Raw genomic sequence first — 24,660 nt, forward strand, 5'->3', positions numbered from 1 at the left:
TTATGATTCATAATTAGTGAGATGGGAAGAGTCTAAGTTAGGGGTGTCAAGGCCAGATCCAGTCTGTAGGGTACTTAGATCTGGCCTGCAGGGCCACCCTGGAAACAGTGAAGGATTGGCCTGTGTGCTTCTGCCATAAAAACGGAGCTTGGGAGGCTGTAGCGTTTTAAAAGTTTTAAAACTAATTTTTAATCATACCTTTTTGTTCTTCTGGAGGAGGATTTTGTGATTTCTCAAGTATCTTCAAACTCAAGGCTCCATCTGTTTCAAGAAACACAGGATTCTTTTTCTTTTCACTTGGTTGGTCTATAACTTTTATATCAGGGTTAAACAAAGGGTGGTCTTCCAGTGTACCCATCTCTGTGAAAAAGGAATATAAATATGTTTTATTCTCAAATACCCTTATTAATCTTAAGAGGAAGGAAAAGAAATGTGTTTTTTTTTAATCGACCTGAAAGCTTTTTTTTTTAAAGCGTTACTCCTATTTTATCTATATGACTGTTGTCTTCTGTAGCTGAATCAATATTCATGTGGCAATATTAAAATATGAATGCTAATATTAACCTCACAGAATATTTTAAAGGAAGCATATGTATGCTGCTCCAAATTCAGAAAATGTATTGAAATCAGAACAGACCATTCATATTCAGTTATCACACATAATCAAACTGTATTACTTGGCTCTGCACTAATTTTGGTTCATAAATCCCACAATCAGTTTATCAGGTTGATACAATTATACCAGGCATGAAAAATAAAAAAATATTGCCTGGGCAAATGGATTTCTATTGTTATACATGATGTATAATTTTTAGTATTATAATTTTCCAATTTTAGAAAAGAAAGTACATGTGATAGTATTTTACAAAACTGTTACAAAAAAGACGTATACTTTTTGCAAGACTGAGCAAACAAATGAACGGTGAGCATTTCTACCTTGTTGAAAACGCCTTATTTTTTCTTGTGCCATCTTCTGACCCTGCTTGTTTTTGTCTTCCTTAGAGGATTTTGCTAGTTCTTTCATTTCCACAAGCTTCTCAGCCAAATGTAAATATCTTTCATTCTGTTCCAGAAAAAATAGTTACTCCATATGAATATGCTAGCAATTTGTTATTTTTTTAAAAAAAACATTGTATGTTTAAAGATATGAAAAACCTACTGTATTTTTCGGAGTATAAGACACACCGGAGAATAAGACGCAGCAAGGTTTTGAAGAGGAAAATTTTTTAAAAAAAGTTTTTTCACTCTGCAAACCTTCCAAAAACGGCCCGTTTTTCGTGAAAATGGGCCCGTTCCCCCCCCCAAAGGGCATGAATAGCCCTTAGGAGGCTTGTAGAGTGCTGCTGAGGGCTGGGGGGGGGGATGGGGGGGGCAAGAAACGGGCTGTTTTTCGCTCATTTCTGCCCTCCCCAGCTCCCAGGAGCTCTCCACAAGGCTTCTAAAAGCTATGCACCGCCATTTTGATGAAGGGGCGGAGTTTCAGGAGGCAAAAAATGCTGTATTCAGTTTATAAGATGCACCCAGATTTTCAGCCTCTTTTTGGAGGGAAACAGGTGCGTCTTATACTCTGAAAAATACGGTATATAGCATGCCAGGCTAACTATAGAACCAGCTTCATCCCATCATCCCATCGTGCTGCTGCTCATGCGCAACGGTACAACGCGCCATGCAGCCTCCTGCCGCAAATGGTGGCATCAGCACAATATGCCATGTGGCGTCCAGCTGCGACCAGCTGCAGAAGAAATCAGACAGCAGTGCGACAGGTGTTGGGGCATGGGTGAATGGCTGCCCTAACCCCAAAATAAGACCTGGTGCTTATTTTGGAGACGAAAAGATTTCGGGGAAACTCGGTAGGTTATTACAACATGTTAACCCTAGGTAAAACAATCCATATTATTATGAAACCTATCATTCTCATATTGAAGAAGTTTCCCTTAGAAAATGTGAATGGTGAGGGTGATCTATTTCAAGTTTGATCTATTTCAAACTTACAGGTAACATTCTTACTTTTAATCTGAACCAAATTCATGTTTTATTTTTGCACCACATTCAAGAGCTATTTTCACAACTTAGAAGCTAAACCTCTGAACATTTCCCACTAACTGCACCCATTTGGATGTAATGACAAGCAACAGTATAGCTGCAATCAAGTTTTCTTAAAGTAAAAGACTGCTGAAGCTTTGTTATTTGCTTTGGCCCACAACAAATACCTAGGAACCAATTTAAATCCACAGCTTTCTCTGCCTTTATTCAATAGGAAAACTCTGTTTCTAACGTATTAAAAAGAAAGACAGGCTTGCTTATCTGCCTACTGCTTCCCAAAAGGGCAAAAGTTTTTCCCATCTGAAGAGGGAAGATTGTATTTCTCCTCAGGAGCACCGTTGTTTGAGACACGAGGGTGAATCTTTTGTGCCTGAGAAACAGCCCTTAATATAGTATATGCATTACAACAGTATGTTAAAAAGTCAAAGATCTACATGAAGTAGCTCATGAACTTACTGGGTCAAATTTTTCTTCTTCTGAATTTTTCAGAGATTCATTTTCTTCCTCAAACCTCTGCTGCTCTGCATATAGCAAGATTCGTTCCTTCATACTTATACTTTTTTGTTTTTCTGTGGTTACCTTTGGATATTATAAAGGAATACATTGTAGATAAATTGTTATGCGTCTTAAAAACACATTTATCAAATTACTGAAAATGCACCATAAATTAGAACTACTCTGTACAACCCAATTAGGTTTCCTTACAAAAAATTCCTATTGTATTTAATGTGTTACTCATTAACATGCAAAGAGAGGGCTACAAAACTGTATTCACACTTCCATTAATGCAAGAACATAAATACCTTCCTACTTCCTACTGCAAACCAACCTAAACTCTTCAGATTCATTGGCTATTTGTAGTTAATTTACAAGCAGTCCTCATTTGGAAACTGCCTTGTTTCGCAACTGCAGTTACGAGTTATGAAAAAGTAACTTTATGATCAATCCTCACATTTATGAGGATTGCAAGTCTGTAAAGCAAATGAAAGCTGCTGATCATAAGCGCAACTGTACTTTCGCTCAGTGACCACTTTGTTTAACAACCATGTTACTGATCCTACTTGTGGTCACTAAATGAGGACTGCCTATATGTCAGTGGTAAATGAGGATTAGCAGCCCTACTTAGTCTGGGACCAAGCTATCTGAAGGACTGCCTTTTCCAGTTACCGTATTTATCGGCGTATAACACGCACAGGCGTATAACACGCACCTTCATTTTAAGAGGGAAATTTCAGGAAAAAAATTTAAATTTCAAATAAAGAACTTTGAAGCAAAATAAGGGTAGCTCAGAACTTTTTTTTATTAATATTATTACCACTTATAAGGTAAATAATGTAAAAGGACAGTAAAAGCAACTGTTTTAACAAAGAAACTTGGATATTCTGTTTTTACAAAAGTTTACTCAGAAATCGCTATCTGGGAAACCAAGAAACTCTTCATCTTCACTGCTATCTTCAAAATCGCAATGAACACTGCTGCTTTCACTGCTACTATCTTCATAAATCAGCTCATCTTCTTCACCATCCGAAGCTCATACCTCTTCATGAATCTTTGGCACCATGATGCTGTTCCTTTGAAATCATGTATTTGCAACTCTTTGCTGATTTTCACTGCTTGAATAATGATCATTTTTGTTGATAAAGCAATACCAGCTTTTCTATGATTAAGTACAAATTCCTTCACCTGTTCTTCTAATTTTGGCCATTTAGCAATACCGCTGCGAAAATTGCATTTTGTTTTTGATAATGTCTTGAGTTTTTCTTCCATTTTTCGCCACTCTCGTATTGTGCATTCTGTTGGTGGCTCTCCAAAATGCCTTGCTGCAGCCCTATTTCCATGTTGCTTGGCATATTCCACAACCTTCAACTTGAAAGCAGCTGTATATGCTCCACGCTTTTGTTTTAAATCCATTAGGGATACCAGTAGTAGGGAAATACCGTAAGTACGGTTATGAATGCAGTTTTTTTCAGCGTCAGAGTGTCAGGATGAGTCACACTGCAGTGGTATACCTGACGGGTACAAGTTCTCCTGCCTCAGACAGCAAACTCTCGCGAGTCTGCAAACTCTCGCAGTGCAGAGCGTTACCATGGTTACGCTCCGACGGCCGCGAGAATTAGACGTGAGGAAGGCGCGGGTTGCCTGGGCTTGCCGTTGCCTACTGATTGCCGTTACTCACACTCCACACGCTGCTACTGATCCACTCGCTGCTGTGCGGTATGTACATTATATCGGCGGTGTATATGGTGTATACGGTACTTGTTAATACTGTAAAAACATGGCTTCTTAACATTATATCGGCATATAACACGCATACATCATTTGCCCCCTATTTTTCGGGGGGGAAAGTGCGTGTTATACGCCGATAAATACGGTATATCTACCTGACCCATCAAAGGAGGGAGGCAAGGAATGTTACAGGTCTCTTCTCTTAAGGCGGCCCATCTAGTGGACCCAAGAACAAGGGCTCTTCTCCATGGTAGCTCCCTCCCTGTGGAACATCATCCCTGCAAACATAAGATTGCATCCCACTTTGACAATATTTCACAAGGCCCTGAAGACATGGTTCTGCCAACAGCCTGGGGACTCAGAATAACATGGAGTCCTAAAGTGGCTGGTCTGATTGTTATTGCCAGGGAGGTAAAGGTTTATTCGTTTTTTTTGTAATGGGGTTTTATCTTGTAAGCTGTCATGAGTCACCATGAGTGAGTTGGGCGGTCATAAACATTTTCCTAATAAATAATAAATTTTATGCCACCCAGAGTCACTTCTTCTAGTGTGAATTTAACAAATAAATATATTTTATGTTAAAGTAATGTTTTTCATAAAGTTAGACTATGATGTCTCTACATCTAGCAAAGTACCTTTTTCTCACCATCATCTTCTTTCTTTTTATTGTTTAGCACCTGAGGAGTTTCAGATTTTGGCAAAGGAGAACGAAATTTAGGCCTGGTTTTTTGTTGTTCTTCACCAAATTGCTGACTGAATCCTTCAGGCAATGCATCTTTAAAAAGCAAAAACAGAATTTCAAATCTTGAATTTTACATGTTATGTAAATTTTTACTAGTTCTACATAGTTGATAATTATCTGTAATTGTAAATTAGAATTATATCTTTAAAATCTTCCTTTTGTTCTAGAATTAATTCTATTCTTACTATAATTTCAAAACTAAAGATGGAATCTGGGGGTTTATTTCTGGTAGCATAATAAAAATAGAAGGCAAGAAAATCTGCTCTTTCCTTAATATTCTCCCCTCCCCTCACACACGCAATCCTCAAAAGCTACTTCAGAGAAACTCCCAACCTTCTAGATAACACAAGAACATTTGTGGGGAGTTGCAGTAAGAAAGTGAGGCAAAAGCTTCATTGTGGTAACAAAAAGTTTACAACGCAATGCTGAATTCCATAATACTTCTCATTGCAAGCACCTATGCTTATATTGCAAAAAGCAAGAGCTCTTGAGTTTTTCCAAAGTCTTTTGAATTGCTAGAATTGTTTCTGTTTCTCCTTTTTAACGATACATTAAACCATAATTAAATGGGTTTTTCATTTTAAGTTTTTAGGTTTTCTTAGCCATAGTTAAGAAAAATGTTACACAACTTTTCATTTTAGAATGACTTCAAAAATATGTAATAGAAATGCTTTTATGTAAAAATAGTTATGTATGAGATTATTACACCAACACAAAGGGCATTATGACTCTCATATATAAGCCAAGAACGTTTCTTTCTCACACAAGGACAAGCCCACCTTTCTCTGTTCATGGGCTTACTTTCCAACTTTTGATTTAGCTGAAGAACCTGTTCATGCCCATCTTTAGGCAGCATAACATTGAGTATTATATAGCTATTGGTAGCAGCAACCATTAATCTATTATCTAAAACTGATATAGTTAATTTTTAAAAATAGAACAAATGTTTTATCTCTGCTTCTAATATAACTATAGGATTTGCATTTCCCTTCTGGACTGTCCCTTGCTAGTTCATCTCATTGTGACAAAAAAAATTCTACAACTACCCTTATATTTTTCCAATTACTAAAGAAAAAAAAATCACTTAACTAGTTTAAAACTCTTGTTGGGTTTCCTTCTAATATGCAGAACATTTGACTGACCAAGGAGCATTTCTAAAACTTGGAAGTAGCTTGGTATTTCCTTCTTCTGAAACATATTTGTTCAACTTTAAAGTCTCACTTGAATCCCTGAGACTGAATGGTTGACTCCCAACCAAATACTAACTAGATCTTATCTTGTTTAGCTTTTCCAAAACCACCAAATTTCAATAGACATCTGCCTTGATATGGTTAAATTAAGGTTAATTTTTAATTTCTAGAACAGCCAATAGATAAGAACCTAAAATGGTCAATGTAAATTAATAAATACAGATAATTTGAAAGCTTAGAAAATGCTTTGTTTATATTGGATTTCTCAAAATTCATAAAGCTGCCATCCTCATTACCATCAGATAAATTTAAACATAGCCAGTCAAGTGCAGAATGTAGATCACCACCATACAAGATAGTATTATTCATAGCTTCTTCAATATCTTCAGTCTTGAAAGAAAATCCTTGCAAAGCCATGTATACGTCCTATAAAAAACAATGCATTTTAGAATATCACTTAGGAAATCTGTAACTATTTTTCTATATACCCGTATTTTTCGGAGTATAAGACGTAACGAAGTATAAGACGCACCGAGGTTTTGAAGAGGCAAATTTTTTAAAAAGTGGGTAAGTAGATAAGAGGGATATAGAGGGAGAGAAAGAGAGAGAAATACAGTAGTTAAGTAGGGAGAGAGAGGGAGAGAGAGAGAAGTTAGGTAGGTAGATAAAGGGATAGAGAGAGAGAGAAATAGAGAGAGAGAGAGAAATACAGTAGGTAGGTAGGGAAAGAGAGAAAGGGTGTAGGTAGGTAGAGGGATAGAGAGAGAGAAATAGAAAGAGAGAAATATGATAGGGAGAGAGAGAGAGAGAGAGAGAGTAGGTTGATAGGTAGAGGGATAGAGAGAGAGAAATAGAGAGAGAGAAATACAGTAGATAGGTAGGGAGAGAGAGAGAGAGAGATAGTAGGTAGGTAGGTAGGTAGATAGAGGGATGGAAAGAGAAAGAAATACAGTAGGTAGGTAGGGGGGGAGAGAGAGAGAGAGAGTAGGTAGGTAGGTAGATGTTTCCAGGTGTATTTATCCATGTGCTGGAGAAGGAAATAACTGACAATCTTCAGCACTTGATCAATGTAATTCTCATCCATCAGTTAAAGAGCTTTCCAAAAGGAATAAAAATAAGGTTTTGCACTCTGCGAACCTCCCAAAAACGGGCCCGTTTTTTTAAAAAAGGCATGAATAGCCTTGGGGGGGCTTGCAGAGTGCTCCTGGGGGGTGGGGCGCCCAAAAAGCAGCAAAAAACAGCCAATTGTTCGCAAAAACGGGCCCGTATTTGTCAAAAAAATTGCATGCATAGTCTTATGGAGGCTTATAGAGTGCTACTGGGGGCTGTGGGGCAAAAAATGGCCCATTCTTTGCTCCTTTCTGCCCTCCCCAGCCCCCAGGAGCTCTCTGAAAGCCTCCATAAGGCTATGCAAGCCAAAAAATGCTGTATTCGATATATAAGACGCACCCAGATTTTCAGCCTCTTTTTTGAGGAAAAAAGGTGCGTCTTATACTCTGAAAAATACGGTACATAAAAATTTATTAAAAATGTTTCATTCCACTAGGAAACAGCTCTTGTTGTTATAATGAATAGTAAAATCTATGCCCACCACTTTGAGTTAATCCTACCGTGTTTCCTTGAAAATAAAATAGGATCAAATACTCATGCTAACTCATTTAGAAATAGTTTCTTCCCAAAACATGCATAACCCCCAAGCATTGGGACAGATCACTTGGCTGTTCCAGAGTCAATGATATAATGAAGTATCATCAGTGTTATGGCCACACAGAAAGAATCTGATTCCTAGTTGTCAATTGTTTTCTAAGTACTAGTGCTAGTGTTAATCTCTAAAGCTCTAGCCAGGCTGTTTCATGACACAAACTTTACAGGCACTAAGATCTGCAAGAGAAGCTACTTTGCAGAAGTCCCTTGTTTCATTTGTTCATTACCTAGACATGAGGTGAAGACCTTCTCTTGTAACACTCTCAGGCTACAGAATTCATTGTCTCAGAGTTGAAGTTGGATCCATCCCTTTCAGCCTTTAGAGAAGTCATCAAGATACATCTCTTCAACAAGTCCCTAGCTATCTCACTACTTGAAGTGCCTTGATTTTTAAACTCCATGGTTTAGAATTTATTTATTTATTTATTTACTTATTTGACTTATTTGCTGCCCTTTGAGGTGACTTTCACAGGTTTTTTCTAAATATTTGCTACCCAATTTGAATAGAACAACTAAATAGAAAAAAATACAATACTAAATAAAATTAATCACAAATAAGTGAAACCAGTACAGAACACAATCCATGGAAAAGTAGGAAAGTGGATTATAATAATGTAAGAACCTGAAATATATTATAGTATATCATGAATACTGAAAGTAAACATAAGCAAGTCATCTTTGCCTTTATTATGTCAGTTTAATATATCAAATAGGAACAATGGACCACAAATCATGAACAGACTGTAATATAGATGCCTTTATCTTCTCTAGAGGATGTATATAATTGACCACATTGAAAAGATATGTTAAATATTAATGAACTAAAAGAATCTCAAAGTTTACCTGTAATTTTTTAGCAGTTAGTCTTCTAGAAATCATTCCTTTTTCACCAGTTTGTTTCTTATGCTCATTGATTATGGCAATAATTCTTTTTTCCAAATTACTATTAATTATGACCTGAAATGAAAAAAAAATCTTGGTTACAAGCTTTAAAAATGGTTGAACAAAGCACATTCACATCTTAAGATTCAGCTCAATGGTATGCGCTTGAATACTTTTTCTATATATTTATGGAAAAAGTTACTGGGTGTGTATGTGACTACCTATATATTATTTACCTTATTTTTCGGAGTATAAGACGCACCAAGGATTTGAAGAGGTAAATTTAACAAAAGTAGGTAGGTAGATAGAGGGAAAGGGAGAGAGAGAGAAATACAGGAGGTAGGGAGAGAGAGAGAGAGAGAGAGAGAGAGAGAGAGAGAGTGAGTAGTTAGGTAGGTAGATAAATAAAGGGATAGAGAGAGAGAAATACAGAAGGTAGGGAGAGGGGGGTAGGCAGGTAGGGAGAGGGATAGAAAGAGAGAAAGAGAAAGAGACGAAGACAGAGAAATACAGTAGATAGGTAGGGGGAGAGAGAGGGAGTAGGTAGGTATGTAGGTAGGTAAATAAAGGGATAGAGACAGAGAGAAATACAGTATATAGGGATAGAGAGAGAGAGTAGGTAGGTTGATAGGTAGAGGGATAGAGAGAGAGAAATACAGTAGGTAGGTAGGGAGGGAGGGAGGGAGGGAGGGAGGGAGAGAGAGAGAGAGAGAGAGAGAGAGAGAATGAGTAGGTAGGTAGGTAGGTAGGTAGATGTTTCTAGGTGTACTTATCCATGTGCTGGAGAAGGAAATCACTGACAATCTGCAGCACCTAAGACTTTGTTTCTGCAGGCACAGCACTTGATCAATGTAATTCTCATCCATCAGTTAAAGAGCTTTCCAAAAGGGAAAAAAAGTTTTTGTACTCTGCAAACCTCCCAAAACGGTCTGTTTTTCGCAAAAACGGGGTCTTCTCCCCCAAAAAGGCATGAATAGCCTTGGGGAGGCTTGCAGAGTGCTCTTGGGGAGGGGCCAAAAACAAGCAAAAAATGGCCCGTTTTTCATAAAAACGGACCTGTTTTTTTGTCAAAAAAACTATATGCATAGCCTTATGAGGCTTATAGAGTGATGCTGGGGGCTGGGGGGACAAAAAATGGCCTATTCTTTGCTCATTTCTGCCCTCCCCAGCCCCCAGGAGCTCTCTGAAAGCCTCCATAAGGCTATGCAAGGCCATTTTGGTGAAGGGGGCAGGGTTTCGGGAGGCAAAAAAATGCTGTATTCAGTGTATAAGATGCACCCAGATTTTCAGCCTCTTTTTTGAGGAAAAAAGGTGCGTCTTATACTCTGAAAAATACGGTATGTGCTAAATTAATTTAATAAATTTAATATTGATTTATTTAAATTTTATATATATAATTTTTCAATTTAAGGTTTCAGTCTGTTATGCTCCCTCCCCAAAGATTTATTTTTTCCATCTAACAAATCATCTCACCTTAAGAATAGACTCATCTGTACTTGCATTGGCGTCAACCGCAGAACCAAAGCTATATGTTTTTGGACCTGTATAGTTAAGCAAATAATTATTTGACAAAGCCAACATAAGAGTCTATTAGTACAGCATTCTAGCAAAAATGTATAGGATATGAAAGCAAGACACAAAAATACTGAGAGCCATTCCTGAACCAGATAGTGAGAACCCATAATGCCTTAGATATTTGAATTTTGTAATTTCAAACAGCAGATTCAAGAAATGTATCTTTTGTTGATTTTGTTGTAAATGAAAAGATAGAGCTGTTTCTGTTTATTTGCAACTAATTCTGCATTACTGCTGCTGGGTTAATTTATGGATAAAGATAAGTGGAAAAGTTTGTAACTTCTCATTAACAAATTTTTAGTTTCATATTCATCTGAGGCGCAGTGGCTAAGATGCTGAGCTTGTCAATCAGAAAGTTGGCAGTTCGGCGCTTTGAATCCTTAGTGCCGCGTAACGGAGTGAGCTTCCGTTGCTTGTCCCAGCTTCTGCCAACCTAGCAGTTTGAAAGCATATAAAAATGCAAGTAGAAAAATAGAACCACCTTCAGTGGGAAGGTAACAGTGTTCCGTGCGCCTTCGGCGTTCAGTCATGCCAACCAAATGACCACGGAGACATCTTCAGCTGGCTCTTTGGCTTTGAAACGGAGATGAGCACCGCCCTCTAGACTTAGGAAGAACTAGCACATATGTGTGAAGGTAACTTTACCTTTACCTTATTCATCTGAGGCCACAAAATATCGAGAATTCAAGCATTCTTTTGTAATTTATAATCAAACATCCATGCATAGTCTTTAGTTTTATAATTTGGCTCTTTCTGCTAGGTTGATGTTGGCAATCAGGCATATGGTTTGCTATGAATTCCCTAAAATACTAATAGTCACAAAAAAGCATATGGTTAATGAGTTTCAGAGGGTCAGGCCTGGTGAGAGAGCTTGAGGTGATACCAGGAGTAGATTTGGAAAGGAAAAAAAATCCTAGATGGCAATAGCCAAATTACGTCTCTAGAGTTGGCAAGAAAGCCACATGGTGCATGCAAGAAATCACCAAGAATCTAGTTGTAAAAGAGGCTCAAGTACTTTATTCATGCCTACAACAAGCATAGTATACAAAAGCATACTAAAAAGCAGAGACATCACCCTGCTAACAAAAATGCACACAGTCAAGGCTATGGTTTTCCCAGTTGCATTGTATGCCTATGAAAGCTGGACCATAAGAATGGCTGAGTGCCAAAGAATTGAGGCCTTTGAACTCTGGTGCTGGAGAAGACTCCTGGACTGCAAGAGTATCAAACTGGTCAGTTCTAGAGGAACTCAACCCTGACTGTTCTTTAGAAGGCCAGATCCTGAAGATGGAACTCAAATACTTTGGCCACCTAATGAGAAGGAAGGACTCACTGGAGAAGAGCCCAATGCTGGGAACAATTGAGGGTAAAAGAAGGGGACGACAGAGAATGAGGTGGCTGGATGGAGTCACAGAAGCAGCAGGCATGAGCTTAAATAGACTCCAGAGGATGGTAGAGCACGGGAAGGCCTGGAGGAACGTTGTCCATGGGGTTGCAATGGGTCGGACATGAGTTCTCAACTAACAACAACAGAAAGGGCTCTCATTTTCTACCCTTAGGATAGAAAGCTTAAAATAGGATGGGGCTCAAATATGGAAAATTTAAACAGAAGGGGACTTTCTCTTAGTGAACCTGGATTTCAATTTGGGGGGGGGGGGGGGGAAACCACCATTGGCTCCTATTTCAACACTGGAGTGTCAGCACAGGAAGCCCAAGTTAAAAACAGATAACAATGTTGTTTTTCCAGCTCTGAGATGCAGCTGAGCCTCCTCCAACCGAAAGTCCAGCGGGTGGGTCAGCCTAAAAGGTCCCACCCGACTCGCTTGCAACAGTCCTCGGTTGAGGGAAGCGGATCGCGGTCCTGCCCCTCTTGGCCCCACCGCTCCCAGGAGGCAGCGAGCGAGTCCCACTGAATTCTGCCAGGAAAGGCGATGGGCGCTGCTCTCCGTGCCTCTCCTTTTCTACCTTGCTTAACGCGCAGGTCTTTCCCGGCAGGGCTCGGCCGGGGCACCAGAGGTCTTTTGCAAGCGGCTTCTCCGGCGGCTCCCGATTCAGCCGCGGCGGCGCCCACCGCTTTAGCCCGGGCTGCTGCGACCGCCACGGGATGGACGGCGCCGGCTCCTGCCGCCCCGCTGCCGCCCTTGTGCTTCTTGTTCTTGCCACCCATGGCCGAGACGGGCTCGCGACAAAGCTCTCACGCCGGTTCTGCTTACATCCGGGAATGAGCGCCGGGCGCTGACGTCATCGCCCGTCGCCGTTGGATCAGGGGAAGGGGACAGGCAGCCACTTCCGCCCAAAACGCAACTCCCAGAATTCTGGGTGTTGAAGTCCACAAGTCTTAAAGTTACCAAGTTTGAAGACCTCTGGCAGTTAGAGTCTAACTTAAGCTTTCTCGCTCTTCAAAGCTCTAGAAAAAAATACAGAGATAAAATCATCTCATGGGTTGAGAAATCGTTTCTGTAATATTTGTTTACTAAGATTTTAATTTGGCGGGAAAGATTTGTGATCAAACTCACGTTAAAATGAAATAAAAATGGGGAGTCTGCCTTTCTGTACTTTGTTATCTCTATGAGCAACCGGCGGGCGTCGACGTCCACCGGAAGTTTGACTTTAGCCGCTCTAGCCCTCCTTTACTCTGTCGTCGTTTCCCCGTGGCGGGTTGTTTTTGGTCGGTGGAACCGCTGCTGCCGCGCTTGCGGGGGAAAGATGGCGGACGCTTTCGGTGATGAGCTGTTCAGCGTGTTCGAAGACGATGCCGCCTCCGCCTCCGGCTTGAAGGAAACGAAGGGGACACCTGAGGCGGCCACTTTAAACAAGTCAGGGTGAGGAACCAAGCGCGGGGTTGAAGAGATTAGGGACGGGATCTCTTCCTAGTAGTAAACGTGAATATCTTTATTTATTTATTTCGTCATGAATTAGTTAACAGATATAAGAATAAACATGATTATGAATACATGAAATGAGTACGAATACAAGGGAATATAGAATAGAATAGGAAAAATGAAGAGTAGAATAGAATAGAATTATTTATTGGCCAAGTGTGATTGGACATACAAGGAATTTGTCTTTGGTGCATATTAGGACTTTTGGGTTCCTTTATGGTGTGGCAGGCACTACAGAGACTTTTTTTCTTAGTACTAAGAACGAAAAGAGAGAAAAAAAGGAGTTCCCTACAGGTCTTGATTTCATATCCGATTTACTTTCTTTTATCCACATGGGACCAGGATGTGCGAAATACAGAGAGCCAACTTGTTTCGTGCAGTTTTTCTGTTGTTGGATTGGGGAATTTAGGTTCAGTCACAGGACTTACCAAATGACCTTTTGTGCCAGGCGCTTTCCCTCACTTTACCGTATTACATGGTTCTTGTGGAGGATAAAAATAGAGGGAGCTGCCACTTTGAACCTTCTGCAAACTGATTGAAGCTGTGATATAAATCTAAAAGACATAATGCGTGCATAAACGCATCAACCACCACTCTCCCTGTCCTAACAAGCCCTTTTATTCGTATCCATTTCATGTATTTATAATCTTGTATGTAATTATATCTATTATCTTATGCACACTTGACAAAACAAACAAACAAATAAATAAATAAACGGGTATGAAGGATAACATGTTCCCCATCTGACCTCCAGGAAATGTCCTTTGGTGTGTGATACTTCCAGGTCCTGAAATTCCAATTAATAAGAGTTTGGTTCTTCCTTTCTTGAGTGTTCCTGTTTCCTTGCTGAATACCACCAGTGGGGTATTCAGATGAACATTACACATTTGGGGAGTTGATTCCTCTCTTCTTTATGCTGTAGTGCAGAGGTGTCAAACTCAAGGCCCAGAGGCCAGATCCAGCCCACAGAGTGCTTAAATTTGGACCATGGTCCACCCTGGGAACAACAAAGTATATCTGGCCCACGATGCCTCTGCCAGCAAAAACAGAGCTCAGGAGTGTTGTGCGCAACCCTCGCAAGCTTTGTTTTAGCTGGGAGAGGCCATTGCATCCAAAAACAGAGCTCGAGAGCCTGCTTTCACTGGCAGAGTTCTCAGGAAACCACAGGCACCCCTGGCACAAGTGATATCGAGCTGGCCCTGGCCACACCCACTCCGGTCCCCCGAGTCAAACACAACCCTGATGCGACTGTCAATGAAATTGAGTTTGACACCTCTGCTGTAGTGCAACCTATTCAGAAAGATGATGGTACTTTTTCCTGTTTGGGCACCGTTAAGAGGTAATATACAAGAGGAATAATGCTTTTGGGAATTTTTATTTCATCACTGCAATATTGGATATTTGAGCAGTGTTTGTTAATATGTTGGGCTTTTCTTATGTGATTCATCAGAGCTGATTCCTGGTCTCTATTTTTTTAATGTTTCCATTTAGAAAACAACGAGATGGCAAATCTGTGGTGCCTTCAAAAATCCAAGCCAAAAAAAAGCGTGATGCAGAATTTAATAGTGCAGATATTACAGCTTTGGGAAAGAGACCAAAGTTGGACGACACCTCTACGGATGATCTTAAGTAAGAATGAGTTGTACATATTAGGCTTGGAAATGCTTATGGTTTTTTTAAGAATAGAAGAGATAGGAATGATTTATGGGCAACTGCACAAAAAATACTGTAGAAAGACATATATTAGAAGCTATTAGCTGTTTTATCATCTAACACTGGTTGTATTAGAAATGATTTGTTAAGCAGTTCTGTATTTTTCATTGTTCCCAGTGAGTAGAATAAATCTTACTCCGGGTGTCTTCAAGACTTGATTCAAAAATTGCTGAAAAAATGTATGTGAAACATTTTGAATGTTTAGAGAAAGTAAAAAAATACAGGTAGTCTTTGATGTCTGACCGTTCGTTCAGCAACTGTTTGCTAAACAAAGGAATTTACAACCCATGTCTGAAGTTATAGTCATTGCAGCACCCCCATTATCATGTGATCAAAATTTGGGCACTTGCCTGCACTAATGATCACAGAGGAACTTCAACTTCCTGCAGCTACCTATTTCTCCCCACCTATGCCTCTTTTTTTGCCTCATGGACTCTCTTGCCTCATCTGACCTTCCTGTCTTCTTTCTCCCATTGCTGATGAAATGTACCTGGCCTGGCTCTTCTTGCCAAGAAACACTTTTCAGAAGCTGGCAAGCAGATCCTTTTGTGTGAAGCTGGTACCATGTTGGTGGGCCATGCTGGGCTAGGACTTTCTGGCACACAGTAGATCTTGGGCTGCTTCTCGCGTCACCCGGGGCTGAGTTTCCTGGTGCACCACAAGAAGTAAATGCTTTACAAAAGGCAACTGGACTTTCTTGGTTTTTTCCCTTGAAGATGTTTCACTTCTTATCTAAGAAGCTTCTTCAGTTCTGACTGGTAGGGAATAGAAGGATTTGTATTCTTGCAGTCATCTGGTCATTAGCATTCTGAAGGTTGGTTGTCAGCTCTCTGAAAGTTGTTGAGGCCACTTGGGATACCCTTGGGGTCACCTGAATCAGAGTGCAAATGGGTGTGAAACCTTCTTGGGACTGCTGAAAGGACTGGGTTGTAGACAGGAGATAATGCCATATCCCTCTTCTGTTGAAAGAGGGGTGTTCAGTTTTAACATATATAGCTTTTTTGATCCCTCTTTTAAACCAGTGGTCTTTTCTGTCCAGAATGTGGACTTGGATGTATGGATAATGATCATTATTAGCATCGTTAATCTTTAAAAGTAAAGTACAACATGCACATTTCATTACTAACTGATATATTAATGTGGTTTTCATTTCAGTTTGGCAGATGTGATGCCAAAAGTAAAGGTACAAGCTGTTGAAACTATTGAAGGCTGTACACATGAGGTGAGTGTGAGATTGGTGTGGTGATGAATGCTGTTTTATATAGGGCTACTATTATGAGTTGAGAATACTATTAAGTAGAAAACTACTTAAGATGTAATGGTATACTTGGGATTATATGTATGTTAAAAAATAAAAATAAAAAACTTTTCAAATAGAAGCAGAAAACTACTTAGCTGTAGTTTGCTTTTCTGTGTGAGAATAAGTAATGGGGAAAAGAAGAGACATTTTTGAACTGGTATAATACAAGCTAAATGTTCATCTTCAGTAGAAATAGAAATTAAAAAGAAACTCATGTGCCTAGTCTCATCTCCGTAAACCTATATTTATACTCTGGTTTCCATTTCTAAAATTACAATATAAGGTAACCCAAGCACTTTATATAGATGTGAGATAGAAAGCAATGATATTGGTATTGTGATATTCATTAGTTTAGCTGTTTACTTAACAAAAAGGAAGATAGAGCGTTCTAAATCTCTCTTATTAAAAAACAGACATTTTGTAACATAAAATTGTAAGTTAGTTCTAGGAGGTAAGCTTACAACATTAAATTTATGGGCAGTTTACCTCTTTATTGACCAAATTATCAGTCATCTGGTCATTAGCATTCTGAAGGTTGAAAGTCATTATAGATTATTCTTTCATAAGAAAGAGAAATGGTTGTCAGCTCTGGAAAAAGAGTTTCTTGCAGACCATATAATCAGATTGATTAATAATGTTACTGTTTTGAAATGTTCTTGAAATAAGTGGTAATGCAAAATCAACAAGTTGAGGGGTTCTAACTGAGGTAGTTCTCAACATGTGGCCATAATAGAGGCTACCTATTACTGTCATGTTATTACTGTCATAAAATGGGTCAGTCACGTAACCGATTCAATTTTACAGTGTTTTTGCCTTAGTTAAAAGAGTCTGTGGTTGTTAAGTGAACATCGCTGTCTTTAAGCAAAACAGTGGTTCCCTGTGGATGTGGTTTTGCTGAAAACGGGAAGTAACTGCCAGTTTTCAGCAATCATAAAAGATGGCCATGTGACTGGGACATTTCAAATGTCATGTTGCTGAGGGAGCCCAAACATGGAATTTCAAAGCAAGGTCATAAGTCCCCTTTTTCTAGATGGTTGTAACTTTGAACAAATGCTACATGTCTGGTCAGAAGTAAATGACAATCTGTAATTGTTGAGGCTTATAAACAAAGAAATGGATTTAAATCATTTGAAATTATTTGGTTTCTACACAAAGACAGGCAGGTGATGCAGTGGTTAAGATATTGGAGATGTGCTGGGAAAACCCAGGTTTGTGTGTACTGTCATTTATAGAAGCTCACTGGGTGACTTTGGGCCAGTCACTCTCCCTTATGTTCCCTATATTATTGGGTCAGAAATTGTAGGAGGAAACATTATGTACTCTGCTTTGAACATTACCCTGTTTCTCTGATAATAAGATCTCCCCAGATAATAAGACCTCCCCAAATAATAAGCCCAATCAGGCTTTTGAGCGCATGTTGCCTCCCCTGAAAATTAGCCCTCCCTGAAAATATTGCAACACAGAAGCAGCCATGAGGTGACCACACTCGCCGCTTCCTGCACATCAAAAATAATAAGACCTCCCCGAAAATATGGCCAAGCGCTTATTTTGGCTGTCAAAAGAAAATAAGACCCTGTCTTATTTTCAGGGAAACACAGTAGGAACATTATTACTGGAAAATAATATAAATGATCGGAAATATTTTTTTACTAGGTTGCTCTTCCTGCAGATATGGACTTCATAGCCCTAAAGGCAAGAACTGGAAAAGCTGCAAAGGTTTGTAATTTACACATCTTATTTCTTAAATTGTATAGCTAATAGGGAAGAATGGACAAAAGTAAAATGACAATTATTTGCTTAGACATAAATATCTTTTTGGCTTTATTTTATCTGAAAATTAAGGAGATGCGAATATCCATCATTTTAATAGTTGAAACTGATTTGAATAAAAAAGTATTGGAATTTCTCTGCTTATTTAACTTGAAGGTAGTTAAATGTGGATCACACAATTTCTGTTGATTCTGGGAGCACATTAATTCCACTGATTATCTAATTCTGCACTTATATTGAATGTATAGAAGCCTGTTAATACATCTACAAGAGAATTCTTCCAGCAAAGATTTTAGAGACCTTTTATAAATTAAAATTATTGTGTTTTAAAGATACTTCTTTTGCAGTTTGGTTCCAAAAGGAGGGGCAATTACCAAAGATAACTGTGGTTATCAAAGATAACTGTCTATCAGTTGTTCTTAGACCATTACTTTCTCTATCACATTAATGTCTTTTGCCTTGTGATTGCTGAGGATATTAATTTCCAGAATGTTCGCATAATTGTGAAGTTTTTTTTTAAGAAAAGCCAATGCAACCTCAAATATAAATGGAAAAGAATTGTGCTGATTTACAATCAGTTCTGGAATTTATATAAACTTTTTCTTTTCTTTTTAGGAATATCCATTCATTCTTGATGCTTTTCAAAGAGAAGCTATTTTGTGTGTGGATAATAATCAGTCTGTTTTAGTATCTGCTCATACCTCAGCAGGAAAAACTGTTTGTGCAGAGTAAGTAGCTCTGATGGATTTAAAAATGAACACTAAATTCTCCCCTTGAGTAAAGTAATGGTAAAATAAATTAACTTTCTGCATTTATTATATTTCCATTTTGTTTTTATACTTATATATATATATATATATTTAAAATGAAGTTAGTTTTTTATTTCTAAACTTATTAAATCAATAACTAACAATATGGAGTAAAGAGAAAATGATTTAGGGATATGGGACCATGGAGTAATTGGTAGATATTTAATTCTTTTTAAAAATTAGTTTGCTGTGCAGATTAGCATACCTTGCTTCATTTTTTTTCAAAACAATTTTTGTCCTTGAAATTTGTTTTAGTGTTACATTTCTGTCAGATTTATGAAATGCACGGTTCTTTTCAAACATTTAGTACTATTATAATATTGCATGTATTGCTTGAAGAAATAAAATATTCAAGATTCCTAACATTGGAATATTGTATTTAGGAAAGTTTTGGATTGGATTGGATTTGGAGAGATCCAAGTTTAGTTTTCCCATTGGGTGACATATAGTGAGTTAATATTAAGACTGTATAAAATGTTTCAAAAATAGAAATGGTTTGGGCTCAACATCAGATGTTTTTACTTTATTGACACTGCTCTGACCAGGAGTAAAGTTTTTTTTCAAATTTGCGCTTAAATGCTATGCATACTACTTGTTACTCTTATATTTATTTCATAATAAGAACAGACCTCCTATGTGTTATTATTTGTTCTCGTATTGCTGCATTACCAGAAAATATTGTATTTCATAATAAAATGTTAATTTCTGCAGATTGTGCAATAATTTCATATCAACAGTAGAAATATATTGCAAAGTGTATGACTGTATAATGAATACTGCATATGTAATACAGGTATGCCATTGCTTTGGCTTTAAGAGAAAAACAGCGTGTGATATTCACCAGTCCTATTAAAGCTCTTAGTAACCAAAAATATCGTGAGATGTACGAAGAATTTCAGGATGTTGGCTTGATGACTGGGGATGTCACCATCAATCCTACAGCATCTTGCCTTGTAATGACCACAGAGGTAGGTCTGATTGTTAAACTTTCCTGTGCTAGTTTTTGGCTTCTCTGTGTATCTGCTTATGCAAAACATTGAATTTCATACCATATGATTCAGTCTAAGTCCCCTGTTGTTTACTATATTACTAATACTGTAATCCACTTGGAGTCATCATGTGTGAGTTTGGTAAAATTTGTTTAATAATAAATATGTATGACTTGGATATGGCATTGAAGATTATTTTTATCTGATGCATTCTATTATGATTATCAGATTTGCTCTAGATTATCAATTCCTCTAGCGCCTGGGATATAATTCATCCAGCCCCAGTGACTTTAATTCCTTCAAAGCAGAAGCAAATGTGTTTTTACCATTTTCCTTACCCCATTTGACCATTTCTCTTTTGCCCCACATGATGCAGCTTCTGAGAAATCGGATTTTTTCTTTTGAAAAAATGAATGCAAAATAGGACTCAGTCAGTTCAGCCTTCTCCCTGCTGTCAATCACTAACTTCTTCAATCATCAAATTGACATTTTCTTGACTTTTCCTCTTGTTCTGCCTATGTCTAAATAACTTTTTCTGTTAATTTTGCAAATCTCAGCTCTTGACCTTATCCTTACAGATTCTGACTATTTCCTAATACTCTGCCTTTGCGATATGCTCCTCTGTTTTTAAAAAACTTCATCTGATTTCTCAATTTATCAAAGAGTTATTTATAGAGCCATGCTGATCTCATCAGCTTCTTCCCATTTTTTTTTCTTTTGAGAATTTTTCTTTCAGGATTTTTATCCATAGAATCCTTCTTTTTCTCTCTGAACTTCTGGAATTCAACTCTCTTGAGATATTGAACACTAATCTGACAGCTTCCTTACCTGAAATGTGATAAATTCTAGGAAACTCTCTCCCATGTTTCCTACAAGTTCCTCAACCATTTCTTTCCTGTTAGTAAGTAGTAAGTCTAGCATACTTTGCTCCCTTAGTTCCATCTTCTACCTTTTAGATAATGAGGTTGAGTGCAAGGTATGCCAAGAACCTGTGGATATCCCCCATGCAACAACTTGAGTCTTGGTTGAGATCAATATAGTTGCAATCCCCATTACCACAATGCATGCTTCCTGGATAGTTTGACCATCTGATTTGCAAAATGTTTATTTATATCTTCTGGGTGGCCTGTAGGATGACATAAATGCTGTTTTTTCTCCCTTTTCTTTACTATTCACCCAGATTCATTTAGCAGGATTTTCATTGTTGGTGAACAATGTAAACCATTGTTTACATATGATGCCATCCTCCTCATCCCCTTTTGATAGCTATGTTCCTTTTCAAAAAAAAATTATAACCAATAATGAGTTCTATCCTTCTTTGAGGTGGTTCAGTGGTTTCTGGCCATCCATACAATTGAACAAAGTGGGTATATATTACAGTTATATGTTGTCATCTTGTGAGACATAGGGAGCATGTGTCTCTGTCCCTGCACTTTGGAATAGCATCCCCCTAAGATATATATGGTTTCTACCTTTTAGATGTTCTATAAATCTCTGAAGACCTGGCTCTGTTCCCAGCTTTGGGTTCAGATGTTTGGGGAGGGGATGCGTTGAGTTTTTTAAAATATTACTGGTGGTGTTTTGTCCAGCTAAGCTGTCTTTCTTTTATAACATATATTCTTTTATAAAATATAAGCCACTCTGAATTTTTATGTGGTCTCGAAAGCTGATAAATCTTACCAGATTCAATTTATGAATATTGTCATATTTTTCTCCCTCCCCCCAGTCTACTAGGACTTCAAATGTCTCCCATATGTTCTCCATCCTCTGAGCTTTTTTGCACTGCCATTCCTAAGTGTCCCTGCTGTACTTTCCGTCTCACTGCTTCCTTACTTGTTTTAGTTTTTATTGCCTTTGGATTTATGTTTTGAGTGTATTTCTGTTTATTGATTTCCTTCCCTCTCCACATTTAGTTTAAAGTCTGCCTGATGATGTAAGTAAAGTATCTTCCCAAACATACTTTTTGAGGTCTTTGTGAGGGGCAGATCCAACCAAATGTGCTTGGCTCCTTGCTTGCAATGTTTAAAAGATCATTTTCATTTATTCTTCTCTTTAGATTTTGAGAAGTATGCTTTACAGAGGTTCTGAGGTTATGCGTGAAGTTGCTTGGGTTATATTTGATGAGATTCATTACATGAGAAATTCAGGTACTATAAATTTACATATTTTATGTATGAGTTTTTGTCTGTAGAAGTGAACATGAACATGATTCTCTCCCATGAATTTTTGTTTTCTAGAACGTGGTGTGGTATGGGAAGAAACCATTATTTTGCTCCCTGATAATGTTCACTATGTGTTTCTTTCCGCCACTATTCCAAATGCGCGCCAGTTTGCTGAATGGATATGTCATCTTCACAAACAGGTACAATGTCTTTTTCTTCACCTTTATTTGCAACAGTGATGTTAACCCAATTGGTAGGCTGAGAATTAGTTTTGGAAAACCAAAGGGGGAGGGGTGGAAATCATGTTGAGGGCATCAGCTACAAGATTGATACAAAACAAGCTAATTAATTCACTACACATAGCAAATGAGAACAGAGGTAACTATGTCTATGTACAGGGATATCCTAGGTTTGTTTATGTAAAAATAACTTGAATTAAGTTCAGTAGATTATTTCAACCTAGTTTTAACTTCCTCTAACGTGTATTATTGGATTTATATTTTTGATTTCTGATTTTTCTAGTGAGTTCTTCATTAAGTGATAAGACTGGCAATTAGAAAAAAATTAAAAAGTAAAAATAGAGTTGTATAAGACACAAAAGAATACACATTTTCCAAACGTGAGAATTTGTGATTTATGATTAACTGTAGATTGCAGAGTTGTGCTATCAGCCTTAGGTATCTTCATTTGGATAAATGTCAAAATTATGAATTGTAAATACATGCTATATTGTATATTAAAAAGCATACAGAATATTTTTAAATAACTTATTTTCTCATTTACCAGCCTTGCCATGTGATCTACACCGATTACAGACCAACTCCTTTGCAACATTATATTTTTCCAGCAGGGGGAGATGGACTTCACCTTGTAGTTGATGAAAATGTAAGGAACTTATGTTTTTTTGAATTTTATTTATTTATTTATATTTGCTTTTATCTCACTGTTATTTTTATAAATAATTCAAGATGACAAACATACCTGATACTCTTTTCCTCTTCCTATTTTCTCCACAACTGCAACCCTTGAGGTAGATTTGGCTGAGAGAAGGTGACCAGCTCAAAGTAATCTAGACAGCTTTTATGCCTAAGGGGGAGACGAGTAGTCATAGTATTCTGGTTTCTGGCATGGTGCTTTAACCACTGGACCAAACTTGTACTTATAACAGGGGTGTCCAAACTTGGGAACTTTAAGACTTGTGGACTTCAACTCCCAGAATTTCCCAGCCAGCCATGCTGGCTGGGGAATTCTGGGAGTTGAAGTCCACAAGTCTTAAAGTTCCCAAGTTTGGACACCCCTGACTTATAAGATCTTTCTAATTTATTGGTAAATATCAGTGCAAGTGCTAGACAAGAAGAAAGTGCATGGAAAGTCTATACACACTAAGATGTTTACTATTTTGTTGAATCAATTCTAGTCACCCTTCGGAATACTCACCTTGGCGCTTGGATAATTAGGAAGAAGGGAATCAATGTATGTATTTACATTCATTGGAGGAGAAGGGATTACAAGAGAGTAAAAAAGCACATAATGGATTATACACAGAGAAAACAGTGTGGTAGTGCTGGCAGCCCAGAGTTTAATCATTTGTAATCCCTTCCTCTCCAATCTCTCTACTCTGCAAGGGGAGAAAAAAAAAATCAGGCCAGAGGCAGAACAATGAACACCGATTTTAATATTGATCATGTGAATGAAGGACTCTTCAATCTGTCCCTTCAAGGGCAGATCATAAATGCAGGCAGTGGATTTATGTTTTAGCACCATTTTTAAGTTTGAATGGTTGCCGAATAGGGCAGTCACTAAGGGAAGGCAACCTGTAACTAAAATTTGCTTTTGCTTTCCAGGGTGATTTTAGAGAAGATAATTTTAATACGGCCATGCAGGTACTTCGAGATGCAGGTGATTTAGCCAAAGGAGACCAGAAAGGCAGGAAAGGAGGAACCAAAGGTTGGTATAAGTTTTGTCAGATAATTACATTGCAGGTGTTGTTTTTGAAGTTAAAGTGAAGAAACTGCCACCTTTTCATCTTCAAAATCTAAAATATTTGCTGGCATTGCTGTCTTCATAGGTCCCTCAAACGTATTTAAGATTGTAAAGATGATCATGGAAAGAAACTTCCAACCAGTAATTATATTCAGTTTCAGTAAGAAAGATTGTGAAGCCTATGCACTTCAGATGACAAAACTGGATTTCAACACAGGTGTGTTCTACTCACTTCTAAATATTAGTTAATTCTTCATCAGTTTTCATGATTATTGACTTTTTTAGTGACCAGAATCTAAACAGATATGTGGTCTCTAGTCAAAAAGTTAGGACCCCCCAATAACTTTCTTTACCCCTTTTCATTTGACAAGCGATGTACTAAAATCTGCTTTTGAAATTTGCCTTGGTCCCTCTTAGTGTCATATTTCTTATAATACTGGCCACCTTCTTAAAACATTTATTTAGAATGTGGTTATTTTATATCACAGTTTGTTTTCAAGTATCTAGAGGATATTTTAAAATAAGCAACACGTAGAGAAGGAATAAATATATATAGTAGTATTTAAGAGGGAAACGGTCAAAATAGGTTCAATTGGCCAGGGAGTTCTTTCTTAAATGTAGTTAATAAATTCAGTTTTACCGAATACAAATTTACTTGAACTATTACATTTAATTTATTTTGACTTTTTA

General features: G+C 37.9%; 2 protein-coding genes across 4 annotated transcripts in view; one reads left to right on the forward strand and one right to left on the reverse strand.

The window, feature by feature from the left end:
• DHX29 (DExH-box helicase 29) overlaps positions 1–12,620 on the reverse strand; it is a 32,407-nt gene extending 19,787 nt beyond the window's left edge. The window contains exons 1-8 of one of the 2 annotated variants that reach the window (XM_081940526.1): positions 12,576–12,620; positions 10,261–10,328; positions 8,749–8,862; positions 6,498–6,627; positions 4,905–5,044; positions 2,500–2,622; positions 937–1,063; positions 199–360 (exon numbers count right to left, since the gene is read on the reverse strand). In XM_081940526.1, the coding sequence (XP_081796652.1) occupies positions 199–360; positions 937–1,063; positions 2,500–2,622; positions 4,905–5,044; positions 6,498–6,627; positions 8,749–8,784 (718 nt within the window). In that variant the 5' untranslated portion in view covers positions 8,785–8,862; positions 10,261–10,328; positions 12,576–12,620. Of the gene's footprint in view, positions 1–198; positions 361–936; positions 1,064–2,499; positions 2,623–4,904; positions 5,045–6,497; positions 6,628–8,748; positions 8,863–10,260; positions 10,329–12,327 lie in introns of both variants that reach the window. The other variant, XM_081940525.1, reaches the window with a different exon arrangement.
• A 358-nt stretch (positions 12,621–12,978) lies between these two features.
• MTREX (Mtr4 exosome RNA helicase) overlaps positions 12,979–24,660 on the forward strand; it is a gene marked incomplete at its 3' end in the record, with an annotated part of 42,646 nt that continues 30,964 nt past the window's right edge. Inside the window, exons 1-11 of one of the 2 annotated variants that reach the window (XM_081940527.1) lie at positions 12,979–13,184; positions 14,736–14,873; positions 16,113–16,179; positions 17,911–17,973; positions 18,643–18,755; positions 19,630–19,804; positions 21,882–21,972; positions 22,063–22,187; positions 22,774–22,872; positions 23,832–23,934; positions 24,056–24,187. In XM_081940527.1, the coding sequence (XP_081796653.1) occupies positions 13,069–13,184; positions 14,736–14,873; positions 16,113–16,179; positions 17,911–17,973; positions 18,643–18,755; positions 19,630–19,804; positions 21,882–21,972; positions 22,063–22,187; positions 22,774–22,872; positions 23,832–23,934; positions 24,056–24,187 (1,222 nt within the window). In that variant the 5' untranslated portion in view covers positions 12,979–13,068. The remainder of the gene's footprint in view (positions 13,185–14,735; positions 14,874–16,112; positions 16,180–17,910; positions 17,974–18,642; positions 18,756–19,629; positions 19,805–21,881; positions 21,973–22,062; positions 22,188–22,773; positions 22,873–23,831; positions 23,935–24,055; positions 24,188–24,660) is intronic. The other variant, XM_081940528.1, reaches the window with a different exon arrangement.

Source organism: Natrix helvetica (assembly GCF_964273705.1).
Source record: "Natrix helvetica genome assembly, chromosome: 2".
NCBI lineage: Eukaryota > Metazoa > Chordata > Lepidosauria > Squamata > Natricidae > Natrix > Natrix helvetica.